Raw genomic sequence first — 24,418 nt, forward strand, 5'->3', positions numbered from 1 at the left:
GATTTTCAACTTTCAATATCTGCTTCTGTGCTCAACAGAAGTAAGAATCTCATAAAGATTTGGATTGAGGTGAAGTTAGTTTTATATTCGCACATTCGGCAACTCTCCCTATTAATATGATTTTTAAAAACTATTATTTGCAAATTAAACAAACTGGGAAATCAAATTAGCAGCCAATGACTATCAAAGTGCAAAACTGTTGCTCATTTAAATTCTCTTAATGTTGTTTGCAAGTCATACTTAAATGTGATTTCAAACTGAACATTGAAATATGCATTGTAAACAATATAGGGACTGTTAAAATTAACAATGTAAAACCCAACAGTAAACTTTATCAAATGCAATGAGTGTAGTTAACCCAAATTTACGGAAAATTAATTCCACTCATTTGAAGAGTTTTGAATTCAGTGTTGAAGGTAATGAGTTAATTTAAATACCTAATTTCTTCAACTTAAATGGAGTAAGTTCACAGTACTCATATAGAATAGTTTTTTTAACTCAAATGGTTTGTAGCAATCGGTTTCCTCAAACAATTTGAGCTGCCTTAACTTATTGAATTTTACAGTGCTCAATTGGTTTAAGTTCTCTTCATTTATCGTGTTTCATGTGATCAAATTGCTTATTTTATTCAAATGGAGTAAGTTCACAGTACTCATTAGGATTAGTTTTTGAACTTAAATGGCTTGTTGCAATCGGTTTCCTCAAATGGTTTCAGTTACCCTAATTTATTGGGTTTTAAAGTGAAGGAATGTGCGGGAAAAAAACTAACTTTACCTCAATAAGATACAGAACCAATGTGTTCACTTTAGGATAAACTGACTGTTTAAGGTAAGATAATTATTTTTATGATAGTAGAATATTTATAATTATTAATATAGAGTTATTTTTCCATGAAGAAACTTTTTAATGCATGATATATGTGTTTTACAAATATGCAGTGGTATATTTTGTGTTTTTATGTTATTATGCTATTTTTGCTGTGAATACCTGGCAACCCAGTGCATGTGATTAAGCTCACTGATTTTCATTGGATTTCAGCTGATAATCATTTTTGATGTTCTACTGAAGAAAGAATTTTCATCATGGATGGCCTAAGGGTGAGTAAATTGACTGGAAATGTTCCACTTCTGGTGAACTATAGCTTTAAGTGAAGCTTAAAAAAAGTTATAAAAACTGTATATAATAAATATGTGTTATATTTACAACTCTTTGGCATATATCTTATCATGTACATTGTATTGGCAGGAATATGTGTGTGTGCGTTTATGACTTTATATAAAAATAATAACACATTAAAAAGTATTAGTAATTTCATACAGTTGAAGTCGGGATTATTAATCCCACCAACAATAATTCAGGGGGGCTCATAATTCTGACGTCAACTGTATATAATTCCCCGGTATTGGAGTGTAACAGTGTGGTGTAAAATAATTTATTGTTCTTTCTTCAAAAAAATATCCACAGATGACCCATGTGTGCTGAAAAGACACACTGAAAGGACATTGGCAATTAACAAAACACATCTGAAGTTTGAGAGTCAATAGGTTTATGATTTAGTTTTCGAGTCTATGCTGCCATCTGCAGGGAAACATTATTTTGACAACAACACCACATTACTTACATTACTATATATCTAACATTAGCTAACCGTGTCTACAGGGCTGTGGATTTGTGTTGTTTAATGCAATATGCTGTTCACGACTTGTTTCATTTCGGTGTTGCACTGTTTGAGGTGTGTTATTGCATTCAGTTTAACTTACAGTCGAATAAATGATTCAAAATAACCACAAATGCTTACAATACTTTATGGTTAGAGATTTAGACTCGTAACTCAAGGTCATTTTGTTTGATTCTCAGATCTGACAGGAGTTAGAGATGGAGGAAATGAATAAACAGCGTTTACTTCCACCCCCCGTAACAATGACGTCAAGGTGCCCTTGAGCATGTGTGTGTGTGTGTGTGTGTGTGTGTGTGTGTGTGTGTGTGTGTGTCTGGTGTTCATCGCATTGTTGGGTCCAAATGTCCCCTCAAGTATTGTAATACCACACATTTTTGACCTTGTGGGGACATTGTTTTTTGCTACCCATTAGCAAAAAGGCTCATGAATCATCCATAATGAACTATTTTGAAAATATAATAGTGTAAAATGTTTCCTGTGAGGTTTGGGTTGGGGGGAAGAGGATATAAATCATTATATCTATGGTGTGTGTGCGTGTGTGTGTATGTGTGTGCGTTCACTACTCACTTCTTCTAATGTATGCAAACTAAATTGGATGAGATAAATGCACAGGGCAAATTCTGCATATGGATTACCATACTTGTCCTTCACTTTATTTCTCATTCAATCCATATGCTTTTTTTTTTCTTCAATAAACTGGTTGATAGTGTTTTAATTTATCAAAATGCAGAGCAACCATTCATTCATTCACTTTGCCATATGCAGGAGCCATCCAATCAAATCAACATTGTCATTCCAGATTGGTGTAATTGACTATTACCAACACCCTTATAAATGTAATACTTATTATATAACAGTTTAACACCTACTCTTTTTCATCGGATATAGACAATATCCGAGAGTCCAGAGTCCCTATACACTGTAAAAAGCAATTAGTTTACTTCACTTAAAAAAAAAAAAAAAAACTTATTGCCTTATAATTATTAAAACTGCAGTAGGTCTTCAGAAACATTTTTTGTTGTGCTGGTTGAAAGTCTCTTCACATTTCAATAGTAATGGTTAAATTAATTGATCTAAGTGTATTTATATGTATTTTTATGTTCTGGGTAAGACTAAAAAATGTTCATTCAATTAAATACTGTTGAGCCGTTAATTCCCATAATTCTGATAAGTAGTCCAAACTGTCTGTCAGCAAATGTAGATTTGAATAACTGTGCACCCGTTCACGCAGATCCGCCGATGATGGCGCTAAAAACAAATGCTGAATCAACTTTTTAAAATCCTGAATCAATATTGGAGTTAGTTTTGCACGCTGGAGAATGGACGACACCATGGCTGAAGTATTTCTGTTAGACAGGTAATGTTACGCTTTAAAACTATGTCAGTCATGCAGAGCTGATGTAGATTGTGTTGTTATGAATGGGTTATATGCACATAAGTGTTGTTCAGCCACTGAAATCTCCCGGTGAAAGATTGATGTGACTATTTACAGTTTCATAAGAGCCTTTTACAGCATCGATAATGCAGATTTATATTTAGTTTAACAACAAAACATCAGTCAACAGTGCTAGCCTGCTTTACTGAGCTGAAGTTGGTTTTATTCATAGTGGTTCATTTTTGAACATTGACAACCTGTGACGCGCTCCCTATATTGTTCACCGCTACTCTAAAATATTCGCTCTGTAATAGCATGAAAGTATGGCTTAGTAATAAGTGTAATTCCTGCACGCCGCCAGCCAACCACTAAGCATAGAGTATAATCGCTTTAAAACAAAGCGTGTGAGAGAGTGAGATTGATGAGGGAGACTGGTGATGATAAGTTTTGCTTGCTACACAACTGAAAACGTGTTAGATATAATACAGTTTTGCATTGAGAATTGTAGTATTATAAAGTACCAGTTTTCTAACTGGCAAATGACATGATTTAGTGGGTCTTTGTCATCTTTAATGTGCACATTTGCAATTTCAGGCGTGGCTTTGGACGACGAGGGATTGTATTTGAAAGATATATGCTAACCAGTTAGCATTTAGGCAGATCACCTACTGCACCTTTAAGTAAGCAAACTATTTGCATAATTATAAAAGTTAAGTCAATAGGTTTACTGAATTTTTTAAAGTAAAATCAACTTGTTGCTTTTAAGGCAACGAGTTTACTCACTTTTTTGAAATGAAGTAACAAATTTCTTTTTACACTGTACCGTCCCAGATGTCATGGCCATCATTATCAATATATGCAAGCAATTTAAACTACCTTGCTCTAAGGATTGCCACATAAAAAGTACTATAGTAATTAATGGGAAAATACTGTAGTGCTGTCGGTGGCAGTGGGGTAGTTGTTAGTGCGTTGACACATACACTCCGGTGCTCACGGCGACCTGAGTTCGATTACTGCCTCGTGGTCCTATGCCAATCCTTCCCCTCTCTCTGCTTCTCATGCTTTGCTGTCAACACTCTCTACTGTCCTATCCATTAAAAGTGAAAACCCTGAAAAAATTATTATATATATATATATATATATATATATATATATATATATATATATATATATATATATATATATATATATATATATATATATGTATATATATATAATATATGTATATACATACATATAAAAGAAATACTGTAGTGCTTCTAAACCGTACTTTACACAAAGACTATAGAATACACAAGGCATGTTACTTTTAGACGCCACAATCTTTTTGAATGGGGAAAATGTAGCTGTCAATATGGTGAAAAAAGCCCCACCTACTAGTACAGGAGCCAATAATCGATCGCTATATGGTGAAAAAAGCCCGCCTTTTAGTACAGGAGCCAGTCATCGATCGCTACAGACTGACGATACTCTGGGGGAGGGGCTTGGACCAGACGTGAGTTTCCCCAGATTTTGTGTGTTTTGAACATTTAGAAATTAAACTTGATGTTTCCCCATTCAAACAGAATGGCTGAGCATACTGCCTGAGAGGCATTTCAAAGATGGCTGCCAATGAAATGATTTGCCTTAAAGGAATTTTAAATTTTGCTTTAATGTACTTGAATGAATCGTCTGTGGTGATTCTAAAGTTGCTATGGAAACACCAGAACTCTAATAATATAAACAAATGGCCAAATACTGTAGTTTTACAACCATAGGGATAATTATACTACAGTACAGCATGATTTACTGTAGTAAAAACTAAAGTATACTACAGCTACAGTATTAAAGATGATCAGTTCACTATAGTTACAGTATGAGTAGCATTCATTAACAAAAAGTTGGAAATACTGTAATATTTACATTTAATGCACCTGACCTAGTTCAGTGCAATCTGAGCTGCATCCAATCATTTTTAATGCGCTCACCTAACCCTACCCCTCAAAGTGATGTCACTAGCTCCATTGAGTGCATTGTGTCTGACATTGCATTGCTAAGATATGCAGTCTCAGCTTGCATCATTAAGGCTGCATCCAGATACTATTGGGGAAGGGTTCAGAAACATTTAATATAAGCCATACATACAGTTGAAGTCAGAATTATTAGCCCTCCTGAATTATTAGCCACCATGTTATACCCCCCCCCCCCCACACACACACACACACACACACAATTTCTGTTGAACAGAAACATGATTTTTTCCACACGTTTCTAAACATAATTGTCATGATCACCAGCGATCTAGCATTTGCAGATCGCTTGACAACTACAAATATGCCACTTTAATAAACTACAGATCCCATCATACACTTAACTTACACACCTGGTCAAGATTCCCCATGATTGCAGAAACACAAAGCTGAAGCTCTTCAGGACTAATCGTACTATAATCACAGCACACTCACACACACATTGCTGCTGAGTCTCGGTTACTGTAAATAAGCATTTCCTAGCGGTTTTCGTATTTCCTTGTCTTGCCTTTCATGTGTTTCAGACCCTTGTTTGTTTTACTGTTGTGTTGTTTTTCCGCCTGTCCTGACCATTCGCCTGTGTTTCTGGTAGTGGTGGGCAAAGCGAGGCTTCATGAAACACTAAAACATTTGAAGCAAATGTGTCGAAGCTTCGAAATGTTTCAAAACCTGTTTCTACAGTGACACCTAGTGGTAATTTTTAACATATTGCCCAGGAACAGTTTCAGCAAAGAAACAGTTACACAAATTGAGGTATTAAACCCCACATTTCAAGTGATTTAGTGGAGTGGTGAAAGTTCCTGACTAGCATGCAGAGATAATGGGTTTGAATTCAGGATGATGCAGCTATAGAAACTTGTTTTTAAATGCTCTGTTTTTGTAACATGCTTTGTTTTAGCATTGGTCTGACATCCCAATGAACACTTTGTGAAATAAATATGTTTTGTTTTAGTCATAAAAAATTTTCTTTTATTAAAATACATCAAGTCATAATTTCTGCGCATTTGTGCCTGTCGGTATTTGAACTCAGGACATTTGCAGCACACATAAACTGCAGTCACACTAGAGTTTGAGCTTGCGAAATTCTGTAATACGGCGCTGCGAAAAGGGGCAGGAATAAACAAGATAAATAGACATTTAAAAAAGCAAGCGACTGCTTCTTATTTTAAATTTCTGTCCAGAGAGGTCATGTTTTGATCCTCAATTGGTCTCATGTAGTTAAGTGATGCGTTTATGCAGGTCAGAGTTCACCAAGCTTGAACTTTGCACCACAGTGAACTGTGAAACTTGCCGCATGAGCTTGCGTTTCCGGTCTGATGCATTCGTGTGCATATAAATGGAAGTCTATGGGAAGGCTACATGAGATAGAGTGTTTTCCCGACCCTGTCAGTCAAACACAAATTTGCCAGGTCTCGAAATGTTTCTGAAATATCTGATGCTTTGAATTGCTTTAGTCACATGACCTGGGTGTTTTGGATTGCTTTAGTCACGTGACTTGGGTGTTTTTAATCACTTTAGTCACGTGATCTGGGTGTTTTGGATTGCTTTAGTCAAGTGACTTGAGTGTTTTGGATCATGCTCATGTTTCTGGATTACTGTATTGGGTTACCCATGTTGTATCGTTTGCCTAAATCTTTTTGCCTAAATCATAGGTAGCCCCAAATGGAATCTGCGTGTGCAGATTTCCGCAGATATTTAGCCCATCATTAATTCTGTTTATTTACTTGAGTAAATGTGTGTATATCTATATTTATTCAGTTTTTAAATTAATTACAGTAATATTACTGACTAATATAAAAATGTTCATCAGATTTATGCACAATGCAGTTTGTACAGTAATATTTTCTGTGGTTTAGTAGAGATATTATATGAGAGACTTGCTTTGTTTACCAAATAAAGTGAATCTAATTGGATTTGCATTTTAAACATGAAATAAAAGTTAAAAAGATATATATTTTTATTTCCCATATTAAGGTTTTAGTTATGATACTCCCAAAATAATTCCTCAGAAATCCGCAGATTTTTACCAAATTCTCAGCAGAAATAGCAGAAAACGTCCGCAGATTCCATCTGGCCCTAATCATAGGTCTCAAACTTAATTCCTGGAGGGCCGCAGCTCTGCATAGATTTGCTCCAACTCTAAATCAAACACAGCTGATCCAACTAATAAAGGTGTTAATGACTCTTTTGAACACCTTGAACACCTTAACAAACTAAATAAGCTGCTAATAAATATGTCTTTACAATAATAGTTTTAATAACTCATTTCTAATAACTGATTTTTTATCTTTGCCATGATGACAGTAAATAATATTTGACTAGATATTGTTCAAGACACTTCTATACAGCTTAAAGTGACATTTAAAGGCTTAACTAGGTTAATTAGTGTAATTAGGCAAGTCATTATGTAACAGTGGTTTGTTCTGTAGACAAAACAAATATTGCTTAAGGCGGTTAATAATATTGACCTTTAAAAAAACTGCTTTTATTCTAGCCGATAAATAAAACAAATAAGACTTTCTCCTAAAGAAGAAAAAATATTGTAGGAAATACTATAAAAAATTCCTTCCTCTGTTAATCATCATTTGGGAAATATTGAAAAACAAACTCACAGGAGGGCAAATAATTGTGAGTTTAACAACTGTATATATATATATATACATTATATGTATTGTTCTAATGTAATTATAGAACTGTATAATGTAAAGTAGCAAAAGGACCAAGCACCAAGCCGTGTACAGTACTTTTGGTCACGAAGTTGACTGCTGAACACAAATAAACAACACTGACTCCCAAACATGCCTTTATTGCACACATCACAATAGCACCTTTTGCAATATCATTTGTCACACTGTACATTAAATATCGGATCTTTACGCAGCAGGTTTAAACAGGGGATCCTCGCTGACGATCTGCTTGAGGATCCCATTTTGGATGTTGGACTGCGCGGGACACTCAGGGGACGCTTTGCTGGGGAATGTTTGGATGGTGGGTTCCTTCTGTCCTGGGATTTCGGGATCAGGGAGGAGCGGGAGGGTGGATGGTTGCTCGGGTCCCGCTGCGGGTTTGTCAGGGAACGAGGGAAGGGTCATGGGTTTATCCACAGGAGGAAGGACATTGAAAATCCCATCAGGACGCCTGGATTTGGTTTGATGAGGTTTTTCATGGTGGTGATGGTGATGGTGCTCGTGCTCATGGATGTGTCTGTGCTTGTGCTCGTGGTCCAGGACGATCTCGTGGTCGTGTTCGTGGGTTTCGTCTTTTTTGTGGCCGTACTGGTGGTGCTGGTGCTCCCACTCGTCCTGGTTGTGCTCATGTGCTTTAGCGTGGTGTGTGTGTTCGTGGTCATGATCGTGAGAGTGTGTGTGTCCGTGGTCATGGTCATGAGAATGGGTGTGGTTGTGTGAGTGTGGTTTGGTGTGGTCATGGTCATGATCGTGTGAGTGTGGTTTGGTGGGGTCGTGCTCGTGTGTGTGCTCGTGTGAGTGCTCGTGTGTGTGTGTTTTGGTGTGATCGTGTCCAGTGGACGAGCCTGTTGTGTGGCTGTGGTCCACTTCGCCTCCGAGCAAGTGCTTTTTCTTTTCCTCTTCGGCCACCTGTGATCAACAATACATGAATGAATCTTCTGTAATTATGACTTTTTGTTTATTTTTGAACAATATTTTTGTTTTAAACATTATTGTCTCACTAATTGACAAAGGTTTCAATTTTCAGTTTAGCGAAAACAAAATAATAATTACAACAAGAATAATATTGTTATGTCCATATGACAATATATAGTTTGGGGACTGTTCTTTTGGTTTTTCTGGTTCTGTTTTGCGTTTATAGGATACGCGGGTGGGCTGTGTTGGAAGTCAATGATTCGGGACACAGACTGACGTTTCGATGATGCATTTCATGTGAACTTGAGCTGTGTCTGATATTTGTTTTATGTCTGTGTTTCTTCCCCTTTTGTTTTGATCTGCTGTTGTTTGTTTAACTTTTGTTAGTGTGCTTTGTTTGCCATTTAATATTGAAACGTTATTGAAACGATACGTGGCACACACAGTGTTCTTTTAGTTAAACACTCTGGACCCTTTCACACCTTTTAGACCAGCGCAACTGTAATTTTCACGTTTTGCGCCATGTTGTTTAAATAGCCAATTCATTTGTGCCACTTTGTGGACTCATGGGTGTGCTGGTCTCTAAAGGAGGTGTGTTAAGGTGCATTGCTGGCGCGTTGTTATTTTGAGAAACTAAAATAGACCACGCCATTGACCAAGTAAAAGCTGCTCTAAAGTGCTGCGCAGAGCGCGTTAATTATGCACCATTGCAGGTTCAAACACTTACACATTGCTTAATACATAGGATGTGCAGCAATACACAAATATCTTTACAGATAAAAACAATTAAAGGATTAAAATGTTACAAAAATGATTATTTTCTACATTAATATAAAAACCACTGCCTCCATGCCTTTTTCTTGTCTGGGGGGCTTTTTTTCAGTTTATTTATGACAATTTTCATTTTTATTATAATGTTATTATTATTAGCAGTATTATTTATTACCTGCGTATTTATATTTGTTTTATTAAAAACAAGTTTAGATTTGTCCACCCGTGGGGTTTTGGAGACCATATAGGGCATAAGAACAGGACGTGTGTTTGGATATAATTCAGTTTTTTTACCAAACTTCGTTATTATTGTTTATTTATTCCTTTGCTGGAAATTAGAACTGAATTTAGAAATAGTTTTGAAGCAAATCTTTGAGCTTAGCAAACTAAATTAAATATGTAGGCTAATGGATGTCTTCAGTGGAGTGAGTTTCCACTGTTTCCTTACTCCACCAAAGTAAAGGAGTAAAGTAAAGAGTAAAAGTAAAGTAAACAGGCTGAATGGAGGAGGCTTGTTCTTTATCCTCGTGCTACAGATTTTCTGTTTAACTGTTTTCACGCTAGTGAATCGTTCAGTTTTTACATTTACAAAGTCGTCATGTAAATAGCAAATGCGCCATGGCGTGATGCAACTGACTCTTAAAGGGAATGGGAAATGAGACTCTGATTTGTTTAATGCACGTTATGCTCAAAACAGACTTAAAACTCATTAAGAGAATAAGCACAACCCTGTTAGACCATGCGCCGGAGCGCAGAGCGTATTTTTCCATCCTTAAAATAGCAAAAGTGGATTCAATCATGCCCCTTAATGCTTTTGTGCCATGAGCTTTAGACTTTGTGCCTAGATTGTTAAAATAGAGCCCATAGTTACGGATTACTGCCACACTTGTAATCTTTGCTTTGGAAAGAGAGAGTAGGTAAGATACGACATCACAAACATTCAAGATTAACTTTTAGTTTTATTTTGTAGTTCTAGGAGAAGAGTTAAATCAGTTAGTTAGTTGGTTACTGTTTTATTCTTTTTTTATTTGGCACGATCCCGTTCCCTTTGTCCTACTTATGTCTGTTAAATTTGGTTGATTTATTTTTTGTGTGAAATATTAGTGTGAAACTTTATTTTTCTATAAACATTTAAAAATTCACAGCTTGCTTTTAATCAACAAGTTCACTTTATTTGCACTTTATGTCTTGTTGTTCCTCATCTCGAGCAAATGGCAACAATAATTAAGAATAACTGGCCGACTGTTTTCATTTTCGTTCCCCCTCGACCATTATAAAGTAACGAAAGTGACGTAACAATATAAAAACTCAAAATATCTTTAAAGTACAAATGAAATCAAAAAAAGGAAGTTGAAAGCATAAATAAATTAATTATAGGACTGCTGATGGAAACGTATTCTTACCTCTGGTTCGAAGATTTCACACTGAATGTTGAGGTGCTCCTCTTTAGTGACGGTCACAGTGTGAGACACTTTGCAGAATCCTTTGTGCTAAACAGAGAAAGAGCAGCAAAATATGTGATCATTTTACTATTAACGGCAAACACAACATACAGTCGGAGTCTGAATTATTAGCCCTCCTGAATAATTAGCCCCCAATTTCTGTTTAACGGAGTGAAGATTTTTCTTCAACCCATTTCTAAACATAATAGTTTTAATAACTCATTTCTAATAGTTGATTTCTCTTATCTTTGCCATGATGACAGCTCATAATATTTGACTAGATATTTTTATCTAGTATTCAGCTTAAAGTGACATTTAAAGGCTTAACTAGGTTAATTAGGCAAGTTAGGGTAATTAGGCAAGTCTTTGGTTTGTTCTGAAGACTATGCAAAACAAATATTGCTTAAAGGGGCTAAAAATGTTGACCTTAAAATGGGTTTAAAAAAATTTAAACTGCTTTTAATCTAGCCGCAATAAAACAAATTAGACTTTCTCCAGAAGAAAAAATATTACAGGAAATACTGTGAAAAATTCCTGAATCTGTTAAACATCATTTAGGTAATATTGGGAAAAGAAAACAAATAATAATTGTGACTTTAACTGTTTATGAGGACTGTATTTCTGTGCATCTGCTCTACTGAAAAGTCTCGACACTCACCGCAAATTCACACGCCATCAGCTCACATTTCGAGATATCAGCATCTTTGGTTTTGGAGGAGCAGACGGTTTCCTGGATGGTGAACTCCACAGTAAAGAATCTTCCTAAGTGAAGCTACAAAAAAGGATTGTATCCATATTTAATATCATCTTTCTGAACAATAAATGCATTATTTTTCATGCTTAAAGGATCAGTGGTAACACTTTAGAATAACGGTCCATTAGTTATTGCACTAACATTACTTAAGGATGAATAATCTTGCATTTATTAACTGTAGTTAAACATTCATGCATTATTAAAATCCAAATTCATGTTTGTTAACATTCGTCAAGGCACTGTGAGTTAAAATGAACTAACGTTAGTTAACTTAAATAGTATTAACTAACGGTGCTAAGATGCTAACGGTCTAATCTAATTCAATGATCTATGCTAAGCTAAGCTAAAATAGATCAGCTGAATGAATTCAGAAATAGTAAAACTCAACTGTTTAACTCTGCACTGTTAAAAATATCCGTAAATTAGCATTATTTATGTTTTTATTTATTTTTATTTCTGCTTTTGAGCTGCATTAGTGACTTTTAGTGACACAAGTGACTTGTATGAACATTTGTAATAGTCTGCAGTGCTATATTGTGTATGTTGGTGTTGTATATTACGCTACAAAAACATTGTTATAAACTGCAGCACATTTTCTGTTCTTATTTCTCTAGATATTATTTCTCATACATTCCGTTGTTATTTCAAATGACTGAAATGTCAATAAAAGTCACTTTGTTAAACTGTAGAGTTGAATTTACAAGTTAGACAACATCCCATAATGCAATTCACAACCGTAAATAAACGAAAAACACTTGTGAATCGTTTGTTTACAGTGTAGGAGAGCTGTAAAATTAGTTCCTTTAGATGATTTGCTTGATTTCTTACCGAAGCAGAAGCTTTTGTAATGTTCAGAGGCATAAAGTAGTTATTCAGCCCGCTCTCGTTGTTGTATTTCTCCATGCCCATCTTCACAGCCTTCAAGACTTCTTCATGATCTCCAGAGAGCTGCGTAGGGCAGTCTGGGCAGCGTTCTCTGATTTTGGAAGCAGGCACTGAAAAATGAGAGAGTCGATTTGTTTAACTTACATCATACATTATAGTACAGGTTTTAAAGTACAGTGCAAAAAAAATATACTTTTTTTACGTCTAATTTTTTTTTTTTTTGTCTTGTTCCTACATTGTTTAACAGAGCAAGAATTTTTCAAAGTATTTCCTATAATATTTTTTTCTTCTGAAAGTATTTGTTTAATTTCGGCTAGAATAAAAGCAGATACCGTACAAAGCAGCAGGGACACAATACAATAAAAATGTCACAAATGCAGATAATGACTTATAAAACCAACGAAAAACTAAAAACATCCACAGTGATCTTGTACTATTGACTGGATTGAACTTTTAAAAGATGAAAGTGTTGCGCTTTAAGGTTTGCTGCAGATGATTTCAAGCATCAGCAGCAGAAAACTGAAATGAGTAGCGACCAAATGAAGTGCAAACTTTGGGTATGAAAAGGTTAATAAAACTATTAGAGCGCACATTTCGACGTGATTCCTGAATGTTAAGAAGTGACTGTAAATATAGTGGAGATTTCCCAATATGAGTTTTGTAAACGAACAGAAACCAATGAATTTGTCGCCGTGATTGAAGAGAAGGCCAATTCAACAAAGAATACAGTTGACAGTGATGAGTATTAAATTGTACGACAGTGACAAAACGAATTGCTGCATGATAAATAACATCCAGTTTGTGATGGAGAGTTTTTGAAACTGATCTGTAAATAAAATCCCCATCATCTAGAATTGGTAATACTGTTAATTTGACCAAATGCTGCTTCGAAGAGTGTGTAAAGGAAGATTTGTTTCTGTAAAGAAAACCAATCCGGGCTTTAACCTTTTAGAGCTATTCATTTATGCGAGTTTCAAATGTCAGTTTCTCATCTAAACAGATACCAAGATATTTGTAGCAGTCAACATAATCAATCTCAGTACCGTCCAATGAGGAAACTTTAGGAGGAAACTCAACATTTTTGGTAAATTTCTATTAAAAACTATACATTTTGTTTTACTAGTATTTAAAACTAAATGAAGATTGGTAAAAGCGCATTGGATGCTTAAAAAACTGGCTTGCAGTGAAGAAAGTTCTGTAGGCAAAGAAGAACTAGATGTATAAGTGAGGTTTATTAATAAACTAATTTCGAGAGGATCACGTGCTTATGATTTATCACAGCCGGTCTCGTATTAAGCTAATCAGTATCATCCAATCATATGAGCCATAAGCTACTATAAATAACCACAGTTTTCAGTCCACTTTATCTTCGTTTGAAAGAAACCCCCCTTCCTCCCCATTCTCCTCCTTCACCTTAGATCGGGCGGCACGGAGGCCCAGTGGTTAGCACTGTTAGCCCCACAGCAAGAACACTGCCAACCCTGGTCCTGCCAGGTCGGTAGGTGTTTCTGTGAGGAGTTTGTATGTTCTCCCCGTGTCCGCGTGGGTTTTCCCCGGGTTCTCCGGTTTCCTCCCACCATCCAAAAAATATACATCATGCATAACAATGAAACATTTGTCTAGCCCCCTTTCTTTTTCCTCACGTGTTCCCTTAGCTACTGCAGACGGGGAGTTCTGAGATCCACCGAGCTCAGGCTCCCCTCTCGCTCTGCAAACGGGAGGAAGCCCCGGGCTCGAGGATCCCTTGAGCTCGGGGCTCTCTCCCGGGACAGCATGCCAAACAAGCTATTGATGAATCATCAGCTAAGTGTGAACTCTTGAAATGATGGTATTAGCAGCGTATAGATCTTGCAATATCATTAACATAAATGTTAAAAAGCGTAGGCCCCAATATGCTACCTTGTGAAACCCCTTTCTGAAGCGGCAGGGGATCTGACAGAAGCCCCTCCACCCTTATTGATTGTAGACAACCAGGGGTGCATTTTCCAAAACCATCATTAGCCGACTAAGGTCACAAGTTCCGTCGTTACAAACATAGTTTGTTGATTTGGCTTTTCCCAAATCCATCATTCTAATGAACATTCACAAACTGCGTCGCAAACTTGTGCACTTGCAACTACACCTCTGGAGCTGTAGTTAGAAACATAGGTCCTGTCTGTGTTCTATTCCCACTTATGCCCTATTCATTCAGAACATTCTAACATTCAAACTTGGAATGATTAAAAATAAAAAAGCATTAAAGTCATCTCTCTTAGGTGTAATTTGCTTCAGTTTTAGCGATCTTTATGTCTACAATTGTGCTCCCTTCGCAGTGCACTTTGAAAACATTGATGTCTTTTTGAACACAGCCTCATGGCGAAAGCTATAGGTGACCTATTATTTAAAAGAGGAATTTATGTTACGTCTCCAAAGCTTGTAAAAACAAAAAACATAGCATACGTTAATGCTTTTAATTTATAGTGGGTTATTTATTAAGTATCTGCACTGTATATGACATGGGTCTGTTGGTTAGAACATTTCTGCAGTGGTTTGCATAGGTCAAATTGTAAAAGTAGACTTAAATAAAAGCAAATAAAAGATAAATAGAGATAAAGATAAAAGATAAATAAAAATAAATAAGAATATCCTGCTTCATAATAATAATAATAATAATAATAATAATAATAATAATAATAATAATAATAATAATAATAATACATTTCTATTATTATTATTATTATTAAAGTAGGATTTTCTTCATTTTCTAATAAATAATAAATATTAAATTCCATTTCTTAATAAATAGCCTCATTGTTTATTTATTTATATGATTAATATATGAGATTAGAATAGTGTTAGCTTTTGTAAGTGATTTTATGTTTTAGAATAGAATATGTAATATTCTCAATAATATTTATAAAGGAAATATTGGCCCTATGTGTGCCATTTACATAAATGTCAATTAATATGGAAATCGAGTGCATGTTTTTACAAAAACTATTATTAGATTTTATTTTAAATGCGTGTGCGTGTAAAACAATATATTTTGCACAAAGAAATTATGGGGATTTTCTCTAAAGAAGTTGTTACTCCACGTCGTTTAGAGCATCATTTTGGGCATTTTACATTATAACTAACGTGATACAAGCGATGGATCTGCGACAGAGAAACTACGATTTTTGGGTAACACTCGTCACTACATCGTTCTTTTCCCAAACGATGCATAATACCATGATAGTTCAGTCACAAGTTACGTCGTTGTTTGGGAAACTCACCCCAAAACAGTAGTTACTGAACTACACCAGACTAGACCAGACAGCTCTCAGGTAGTCCAATATATCTTAGCCTATACAGTAGAATTTCATGGTCCACGGAGTCAAAAGCTTTTGCCAAATCAACAAATGCAGCTACACAATACTCCTTATTGTCAACGGCACATATAATATAAAAAAAAACCTGAAGTGTAGTGAAAATCAGTTATTAGAAATTAATTATTAAAACTATTATTTTTTACAAATTTGTTGAAAAAGGCTTCTCTCTGAAAATGAGGGAAAAAATATACAGGGGGCTACTAATACCCAGGATGCATTGCGTTGTAACCACACATTTCCATTCTCTCTAAAACACAGCTACTGTAGCTTGTTATTGGCTATTACCTGGCCTCACGGTGCAGCTGTATTTGTAGAGCCGGGCCACTCTGTGAACTCTGTTCATGTACATAACTGCCTTGCACTGTCCATAGACCTGTCGGAGGAAAAGGACATCAAGAACACTGAGTAAATATTATTAGCAGAGTTATTTCTAGCTTTTATCAGTTTGGAAAGCCATACCGGGTACTCTTCAGGGTTTCGGATTTCACAACTTTTCCAGGGTTTCTTGCTGAGGACGTGACACTTGGTCTCCAAAACATCAAGCGTGAGGTAGAAGACAATCCCTGTTTCACCCTACAAGAAAAGACAAATATTACATTTGTAAATATGTGAAGAATTTTGCCAAAGTTAGCAAAGGGTTAAGCATTACAGCAATAAAAGTGTATTTTATTACTTTAATAATAATTAATAATAATAATAATATAATTTATACTAAATACTGTAGTGTTTTTGAAACATACTATAATAAAGTACTTGAAATATAGCTGATATGGTAACATGACAACAATAGTAGTTGATCTCTTGTGATGATTCCATAGTTGGCATGGTAACACAATAACTATAGTAATTGATCTGTTGTGGTGATTCTACATTTGATATGATAACAAGACAACTACAGTAATTGATCTGTTGCCGTGATACTATAGTTGTTATGGTAACACAACAACGATAGAAATTGATCTGTTGCCGTGATTCTATAGTTGTTATGGTAACACAGCAACTATAGTAATTAATCTGTTTTGGTAATTCTACACTTTCTATGGTAACACGACAACTATAGTAATTAATCTGTTGTAGTGATTCTACAGTTGCTATGGTAACACGACAACTATAGTAATTAATCTGTTGTAGTGATTCTACAGTTGCTATGGTAACATGACAACTACAGTAATTAATCTGTTGTAGTGGTTCTACAGTTGTTATGGTAACAACAACTATTGTAATTGATCGGTTGTGGTGATTCTACAGTTGGTATGGTAACAACAACTATAGTAATTGATCTATTGGGGTGATTCTACTGTTGCTATGGTAACACAGCAACTATAGTAATTGACCTGTTGCCGTGATTCTATAGTCGTTATGGTAACACGACAACTATAGTAATAATTCTGTTGTGGTGATTCTACAGTTGCTATGGAAACATGACAACTACAGTAATTAATCTGTTGTGATGATTCTACAGTAGCTATGGTAACATGACAACTACAGTAATTAATCTGTTGTAGTGATTCTACAGTTGTTTTGGTAACAACAACTATAGTAATTGGTTGGTTGTGGTGATTCTACAGTTGCTATGGTAACACAGCAACTATAGTAATTGATCTGTTGCCATGCTTCTATAGTTGTTATGGTAACACAGCAAATATAGTAATTGATCTGTTGTGGTGATGCTACAAATGCTAAGGTAAAGACAACTATAGTAATTGATTTGTTTTTTGTTTTTGTAGTTGCTATGGTAACAAGGCACCTATAGTAATTGATCTGTTGGGATGATTCTACTGTTGCTATGGTAACACGACAACTATAGTAATATAAACAAACGACAGAATGTTGTAGTTTTCTAATACTGTATTTATACTACAACACACCACATTATTACTGTAGTTTAACTACTGTTTTAAAGTATATTTCAGTATGTATTACGGTCTGTCAGTTCAATATAGTTAATACTATAGTTATATAGTTAATAAATACTATAGTTAGTACTACAGTATGCTGAATTATTCATTAACAAAGAGTTGTTATTATACCATATTTTAACTATTTTTAAAAAAGTTTAATGTAATTTAAGTTAGAAAGGTTTATTCAACTTAAACATTTAAATGTTTTTTTACAGTGTATAAATATGAGGATAAAACTGTATATTAATAAACTGTATATTATAAAAATGATTTCACTCTTATTTTGACAAATCATTTTCCCAAAAGTTATTTGAAACATTACAGTAGACACTCACATCTACTGTATGCTTACTTTTAATATCTAATAACATTTTAGTACATTGTAAAATAAAGGATTATGTTGAAAAAAATGGACCTCCCTATTGGTAATATCTTAATTTAATTTTTCATTCATTTTCCTTCAGCTTAGTCCCTTATTTATCAGGGGTTGCTACAGTGGAATGAACCGACAACTATTTCAGCATATATTTTACGCAGCGGATGCCCTTCCAGCTTCAACCCAGTACTGGGAAACACCCATACACACTCATTCACACACACATACACTATGGCCAATTTAGTTTATTTTAACAGCATCTTGCTCACATCTTGCTGTACGGCCACAGTGCTAACCACTGAGCCACCGTGTCATTCCTAATTTAATTTAATTTAATTTAATTTAATTTAATTTAATTTAATTTAATTTAATTTAATTTAATTTAATTTAATTTAATTTAATTTAATTTAATTTAATTTAATTTAATTTAATTTGTAGTGGAAGTAGCAGTAGTATTACAAAATATACAATATATGATGTCGTATAGTATCATATAATAATACCTTATAAGAAAAGGTTTTATTTTATAAAAATAATAAGTCAAATTTAATTGAGTTTTTCCTGAAAACAAGCAAACTATCTGCTAATGGGGTGAGGAAAATAGCCTTGTTTTCAGCTTAAAATATGTTTATTTTACTGTAATCTACAGATTATTTGACTTGTCTAGAAAATGTTTCTTGATTTAAGCATTTTTGACTAGAAACAAGGCAAAACCTCTGTAATAGACTGTAAAAATAATTCTGGTGGCCTTAATTGTTTAAGCTGAATATTAACCTTATGAGTCATTTGAACTCTTATTATACACTCTTAGAAATAAAGGTACGCGAGCTGTCACTTGGGGTGGTACCTTTTCAAAAGGTACAAATTTGTACCTTAAAGGCCCATATTAATACCTGAAGGGTACATATTAGTATACCTGAAAAGTACAAAAGTGTTCCTCTTAAAAATTTTCGGTACTAATGTATACTTTTAAGGTACCATTATGGACCCTTTAAGTACAAATGTGTACCTTTTTAAAAGGTACCACCCCAGTGACAGTTTGTGTACCTTTATTTTTGAGAGTGTATTAAAACTGACCAAAAACAGCTAAAACAGCTTGCGTAGCTTATAAAATTAAGTTAGAACATTATTTACTTAATTTTTAGTAATAAATAAATAAGTAAATAAATTAATTAATAAATAAATAATGACACATAGCCAACACGTTACCTTTTTTCTTTTGAGGGGATAATATTTTAATAAAATACATTTGAAATGTAATAATTCAATAAAATGATTAATTAGCAATAAATGATACAAGCATGAGAAGTGATAAATTAATGCACAAAAGTTCCTGAATCTGTTAAACATCATTTGGGAAATATTTGAAAAAGAAAAGAAAAAAATCACAGGAGGGCAAATAATCTTCCACTGTATATTATTAAATGCAAATTATATTTGTTTGTTTAATTATTTTACAAATCTAAATAAATAAAACAAGTAAAAAATCCTGGTTGCCTTAATTGTCTAAGCTGCATCAAATTAACCTTATGAGTCATTTGAACTCATATCATATTAAACTGACCTTAGAACATGATGGTTAGGTTTTATAAGCTACAATTACCTAAAAACATAGGTTAACGTGACTAATTGATCATATTTTTACAGGTTATAGTAATAAATGAGTAAATTAATGAATTGATAAATAAATAGACACATATAACCAACACATTACATTTTTTTTTCTTTTTGGGGAATAATATTTTATTAAAATACTTTTAAAATTTAATTTTTCAGACATGATAAACTTAGTTTAATAAGTTACAATTAACTAAAAACATAGGTTGTCATGACTAATTGATCATATAATTTTTTTACAGTGTATAGTAATAAATAAATAAGTAAATAGATTATATAATAAATAAATAATTACACATATAACCAACCCATTTTTTGGGGTGGGGGGGGGGGATATTTTTAAAATACATTTTAAATTTAATAATTCAATAAATTTTTTAATTAGCAATAAATAACACATGAGAGGTGATAAATTACTGCACATCATATATTGCTTTTGTTTGTTTGTTTGTTTGTTTGTTTGTTTGTTTGTTTGTTTGTTTGTTTGTTTGTTGTACAATATGTGGGTTTGGTTTGTAGACAAGCGAAAACAAATATTGCTTAACATGGCTAATAATATTGACCTTAAAATGCATTAAAAATATTAAAACTGCTTTTATTTTAGACTAAATAAAACAAATAAGACTTTCTTCAGAAGAAAAAATATTACAGGATATACTGTGAAAAATTGCTGATTCTGTAAAACATTATTTAGGAAATATTTGAAAAATAATTCACAGGAGGGCAAATAGTTTTGACTTCAGCTGTATTTTTTATATTATTTCTTTCTTTACTGTCATAAAAATATGAAGAAAAAATAAACATTTAAAAAGTGACTCACATGCTTCATGTAAAAGGCATTGCTGAGGCGGTCCAGGCTTAAAACGTAGCCCTCTTTTCGGTCCAGGTTGATTTTATTCAGCGCTTCAGCGGCGGCTCCATTCGCCACTGCATCTTGGCAGGATCCAGGGGTCAAATTCTCCACCGGGGCCCCGTGGACACCAAAACACCCCAACATCATCACCAAAACCACACACTGCTTCATCCTGGAGCTGCGATCCTTCTCCCAGACACAACCACAGCATCTGAAAGCCTGTGTTTATGTATATATAGAGCTCGTATACGGGCTCGTCCTGCGCTGATAGGCTCAGATTCAATCACTACTGTCCCACTGATCAAACAGAGCATTGATTACAGCACAGGGCAGCTTGCAACATCACTGTTTAATGCAGAGGTCAGAGAGCGTTTGCACCCTGATCAATGCAAATGAAGCTTTCGTAAGACTTAACACGACCTCACATGTTGAAGCATGAGGGGATTTATCTCACCGTCTGTCTCTGTGTGTGTCTGTTTGATTGGATCTTTGTGTTTTAAGTGTAATGGAATAAATTGTGGGCTTTTTGTATTGTGCATTTAAAAAAAAACTAAGAAAAAAAGACAAATTTAATGACATTTAATGATCTGTTTTTTTGTTGAAGCATGAGGGGATTTATCTCATTGCTGTCTGTGTGTGAATGAATCTTTGCAATTTGAGTTAAATTGAATAAATCATGTGTTTTCTTGTATCGTGCATTTGTGTTGTATTTGTATCATGCATTTGCAAAAAAAAACAAACAAAAAAAACAGGATTCATGGAATTTAATGAAACTGAATGGTCTGTTTTTGTAAAGGAACTCTTCGAATATTGAAATGAAAATGTCAAATTGATCTGATTTATCTCGCTGCTGCCTGTTGTGTGATTGAATCTTTTAGTTTTAATTTTAACGGAATCAATGAAATTTTTTGTTTCTCTATTGTATTGTGCAATAAAAATGAAAGTTGAACGTTAACAAATTGTGATCTGTCTATTACATTCAAAACTTATAGGCGAATTACTGGTTTGTAAACATTCCGGATGAGCGCGCAGCGAGGATGCAGAAAATAATCGGGAGCGCTAGCATTTACAGCGAGGAAATGACATCCGCGGTACAGAGTTTGTTGTTGTCTTATAAATAAGTTATATTAATTACATATATATATATATATATATATATATATATATATATATATATATAAATATATATATATATATATATATATATATATATATATATATATATATATATATATATATTAATTACATAATGCTTTCAGCGTATTATAACAGCTCGTCACCCAGTGATAAGCACAGTTATTTGGCAAAATGAACGTTAAAGTGAGCGGCGTTCGTCTGACTGTTGTGTCATTGAATCTTGTTTTATGTTAAATGGATTAAATCATGTTTGTTTTGTATTATATCGTGCATTGCAGGGTTCATTTGTAGAAAAAAAAGCAGGATTCATAAAATGTAACAAAACTGAATGATCTGTTTTTGTAAATGAATTCTTCGATTATTGAAATAAAAATTTAAAGTGAATGTTGAAGCATGAGGGGATTTATCTTGCTGTCTGTTGAGTGATGCCTCTGTGTGTGTGTGTGAGCATGTGTGCGTGTGTGTGTGTGTGTTTCAGTGATCTAATTATTAGGGTATTAGGATATTAATATTATTAATGATACAAGTTATATGGGCAAAAGATTCATATGAGCTTCCTTCATAAATTCTACAAAGGGAATCCATATTTAGTTTTAATAACTCATTTCTAATAACTGATTTATTTTATCTTTGTCATGATGACAGTAAATAATATTAGACTAGATATTTTTCAAGACACTTCTGTACAGTTTAAAGTGACATTTAAAGACTTAACTAGGTTAATTAGGTTAACTAGGCAGGTTAGGGTAATTAGGCAAGTTATTGTATAACGATGTTTGTTCTGTAGACTAACGAAAAAATATATAGCTTAAAAGCTAATAATTTTGACCTTAAAATGGCTATTAAAAATTAAAAACTGCTTTTATTCTAGCTAAAATAAAAGAAATAAGACTTTCTCCAGAAAAAAAATATATTATCAGACATACTGTGAAAATTTTCTTGCTCTGTTAAACATCATTTGGGAAATATTTAAAAAAGGGAAAAGTTCTCGCTGCTCGCTGTCTCTTCCCCTCAGCTGATTCCGGTTGATTTTCTTTTGTATCATGCACTGCAGGGTTCATTTGCAAAAAAACAATATTCAAATATTCAAATAAAACTGAAAATTGAATGTTGAGAAAATGTTGATCTTTTGTTTATTACATGCAAAACTTTCAAAAGCTTGTCATTGGACAAATACAGCAAGCCCTCTTTTAAAACAATTGGTTGTCTCATTGTTTGCCTTTCAAGAAATTAACATATATATAAATAGTTAAGAGAAATCACGAAAAGTTTTTTAAAATATGGATTCCCTTCGTAGGATTTCTGAAGGAAGTTGATATGAATCTTTTGTCCATATAACTTCTATTGTGGTGGCACGGTGTCCCAGTGGATAGCACTGTGGCATCACAGCAAGAAGGTTTGGGAATTGATGAACTGAGTTGTTGAACTAAATTGGCTGTATGTATGTATGTAGTGTATGGGTGAGTGTATGGGTGTTTTTCAGTTATGGGTTTCAGCTGGAAGGGCATCTGTTGCATAAAACATATGCTGGAATAGCTGGCAGTTCATTTCGCTGTGGCGACCCCTGAAAAATAAGGGACTAAACCAAAGGAAAATGAATGAATAAAGTTGTTGTTTTTTCGCATTGTCATTTTATTTTTACAAAACATATTCAAAGCATGAAGATTTGCATTACAAATGGTTTTAAACAATATTCATATAATTTATTAAAAATACAGTTGAAGTCAGAATTATTAGCCCCCCTTTAAATTTTTTTCCTTTTTTAAATATTTCCCAAATGATGTTTAACAGAGCAAGGAAATTTTCACAGTATGTCTGATAATATTTTATCTTCTGGAGAAAGTCTTTATTTGTTTTATTTAGGCTAGAATAAAAGCAGTTTTTAAATTTTTTAACCCAATTTTAAGGTCTAAATTATTAACCCCTTTAAGCTTTATATTTTTTCGATAGTCTACAGAACAAACCATCGTTATACAATAATTTGCCTAATTACCCTAAACTGCTTAGTTAACCTAATTAACCTAGTTAAGCCTTTAAATGTCACTTTAAGCTGAATAGGAGTGTCTTGAAAAATATCTAGTCAAATATTATGTACTGTCATCATGACAAAGAGAAAATAAATCAGTTATTAGAAATGAGTTATTAAAACTATTATGTTTAGAAATGTGTTGAAAAAAAATCTTCTCTCCGTTAAACAGAAATTGGGGGAAATAATAATTCAGAGGGTTAATAATTCTGACTTCAACTGTATATCTTATAAAATAATATACAGTTAAAGAAAAAATTATTCACCCTCCTGTGATTATCTTCTTCAATTATTTCCCGAATGATGTTTAACAGAAATTTTCACAGTATTTCCTCTAATATTTTTTCTTCTGTAAAAAGTCTTATTTGTTTTATTTTGGCTAGAATAAAAGCAGTTTTTAATGGTTTTAACCCCATTTTAAGCTCAATATCATTAGCCTCCTTAAGCAATATTTGTTTTGGATTGTCTACAGAACAAACCACTGATATACAATGACTTGCCTAATTACCCTAGCTTTACCCTAATTAACCCAGTTAAGACTTTAAATGTCACTTTAAGCTCAAATATCTTGAGCAATATCTAGTCAAATATTATTTATTGTCATCATGACAAAGATAAAAATAAATCAGTTATTGGTAATGA

General features: G+C 33.8%; 1 protein-coding gene across 1 annotated transcript; it reads right to left on the bottom strand.

Annotated features, from left to right (window-relative positions):
- Positions 1 to 7,852: 7,852 nt before the first annotated feature.
- On the bottom strand, positions 7,853 to 20,833 carry fetub (fetuin B). Its single transcript, XM_056448082.1, has 7 exons — positions 20,581 to 20,833; positions 16,326 to 16,439; positions 16,152 to 16,239; positions 12,460 to 12,626; positions 11,536 to 11,649; positions 10,839 to 10,925; positions 7,853 to 8,658 (listed from the first exon to the last, which is right to left on the bottom strand). The coding sequence occupies exons 1-7, from the start codon at positions 20,782 to 20,784 to the stop codon at positions 7,936 to 7,938; spliced, it is 1,497 nt and encodes a 498-aa protein (XP_056304057.1). The 5' UTR covers positions 20,785 to 20,833; the 3' UTR covers positions 7,853 to 7,935.
- Positions 20,834 to 24,418: the final 3,585 nt, after the last annotated feature.

The sequence above is a fragment of the Danio aesculapii genome, chromosome 22, assembly GCF_903798145.1.
Source record: "Danio aesculapii chromosome 22, fDanAes4.1, whole genome shotgun sequence".
NCBI lineage: Eukaryota > Metazoa > Chordata > Actinopteri > Cypriniformes > Danionidae > Danio > Danio aesculapii.

Excerpts from the sequence above, each read along its gene's own strand:
- fetub (XM_056448082.1), bottom strand. The coding sequence starts at position 20,784 with ATGAAGCAGTGTGTGGTTTTGGTGATGATGTTGGGGTGTTTTGGTGTC. Across the intron at positions 12,627-16,151 it reads CAGCTGCACCGTGAGGCCAG|TGCCTGCTTCCAAAATCAGA; the intron begins GTAATAGCCAAT and ends CTCATTTTTCAG. Across the intron at positions 10,926-11,535 it reads TGATGGCGTGTGAATTTGCG|CACAAAGGATTCTGCAAAGT; the intron begins GTGAGTGTCGAG and ends TTCTCTGTTTAG.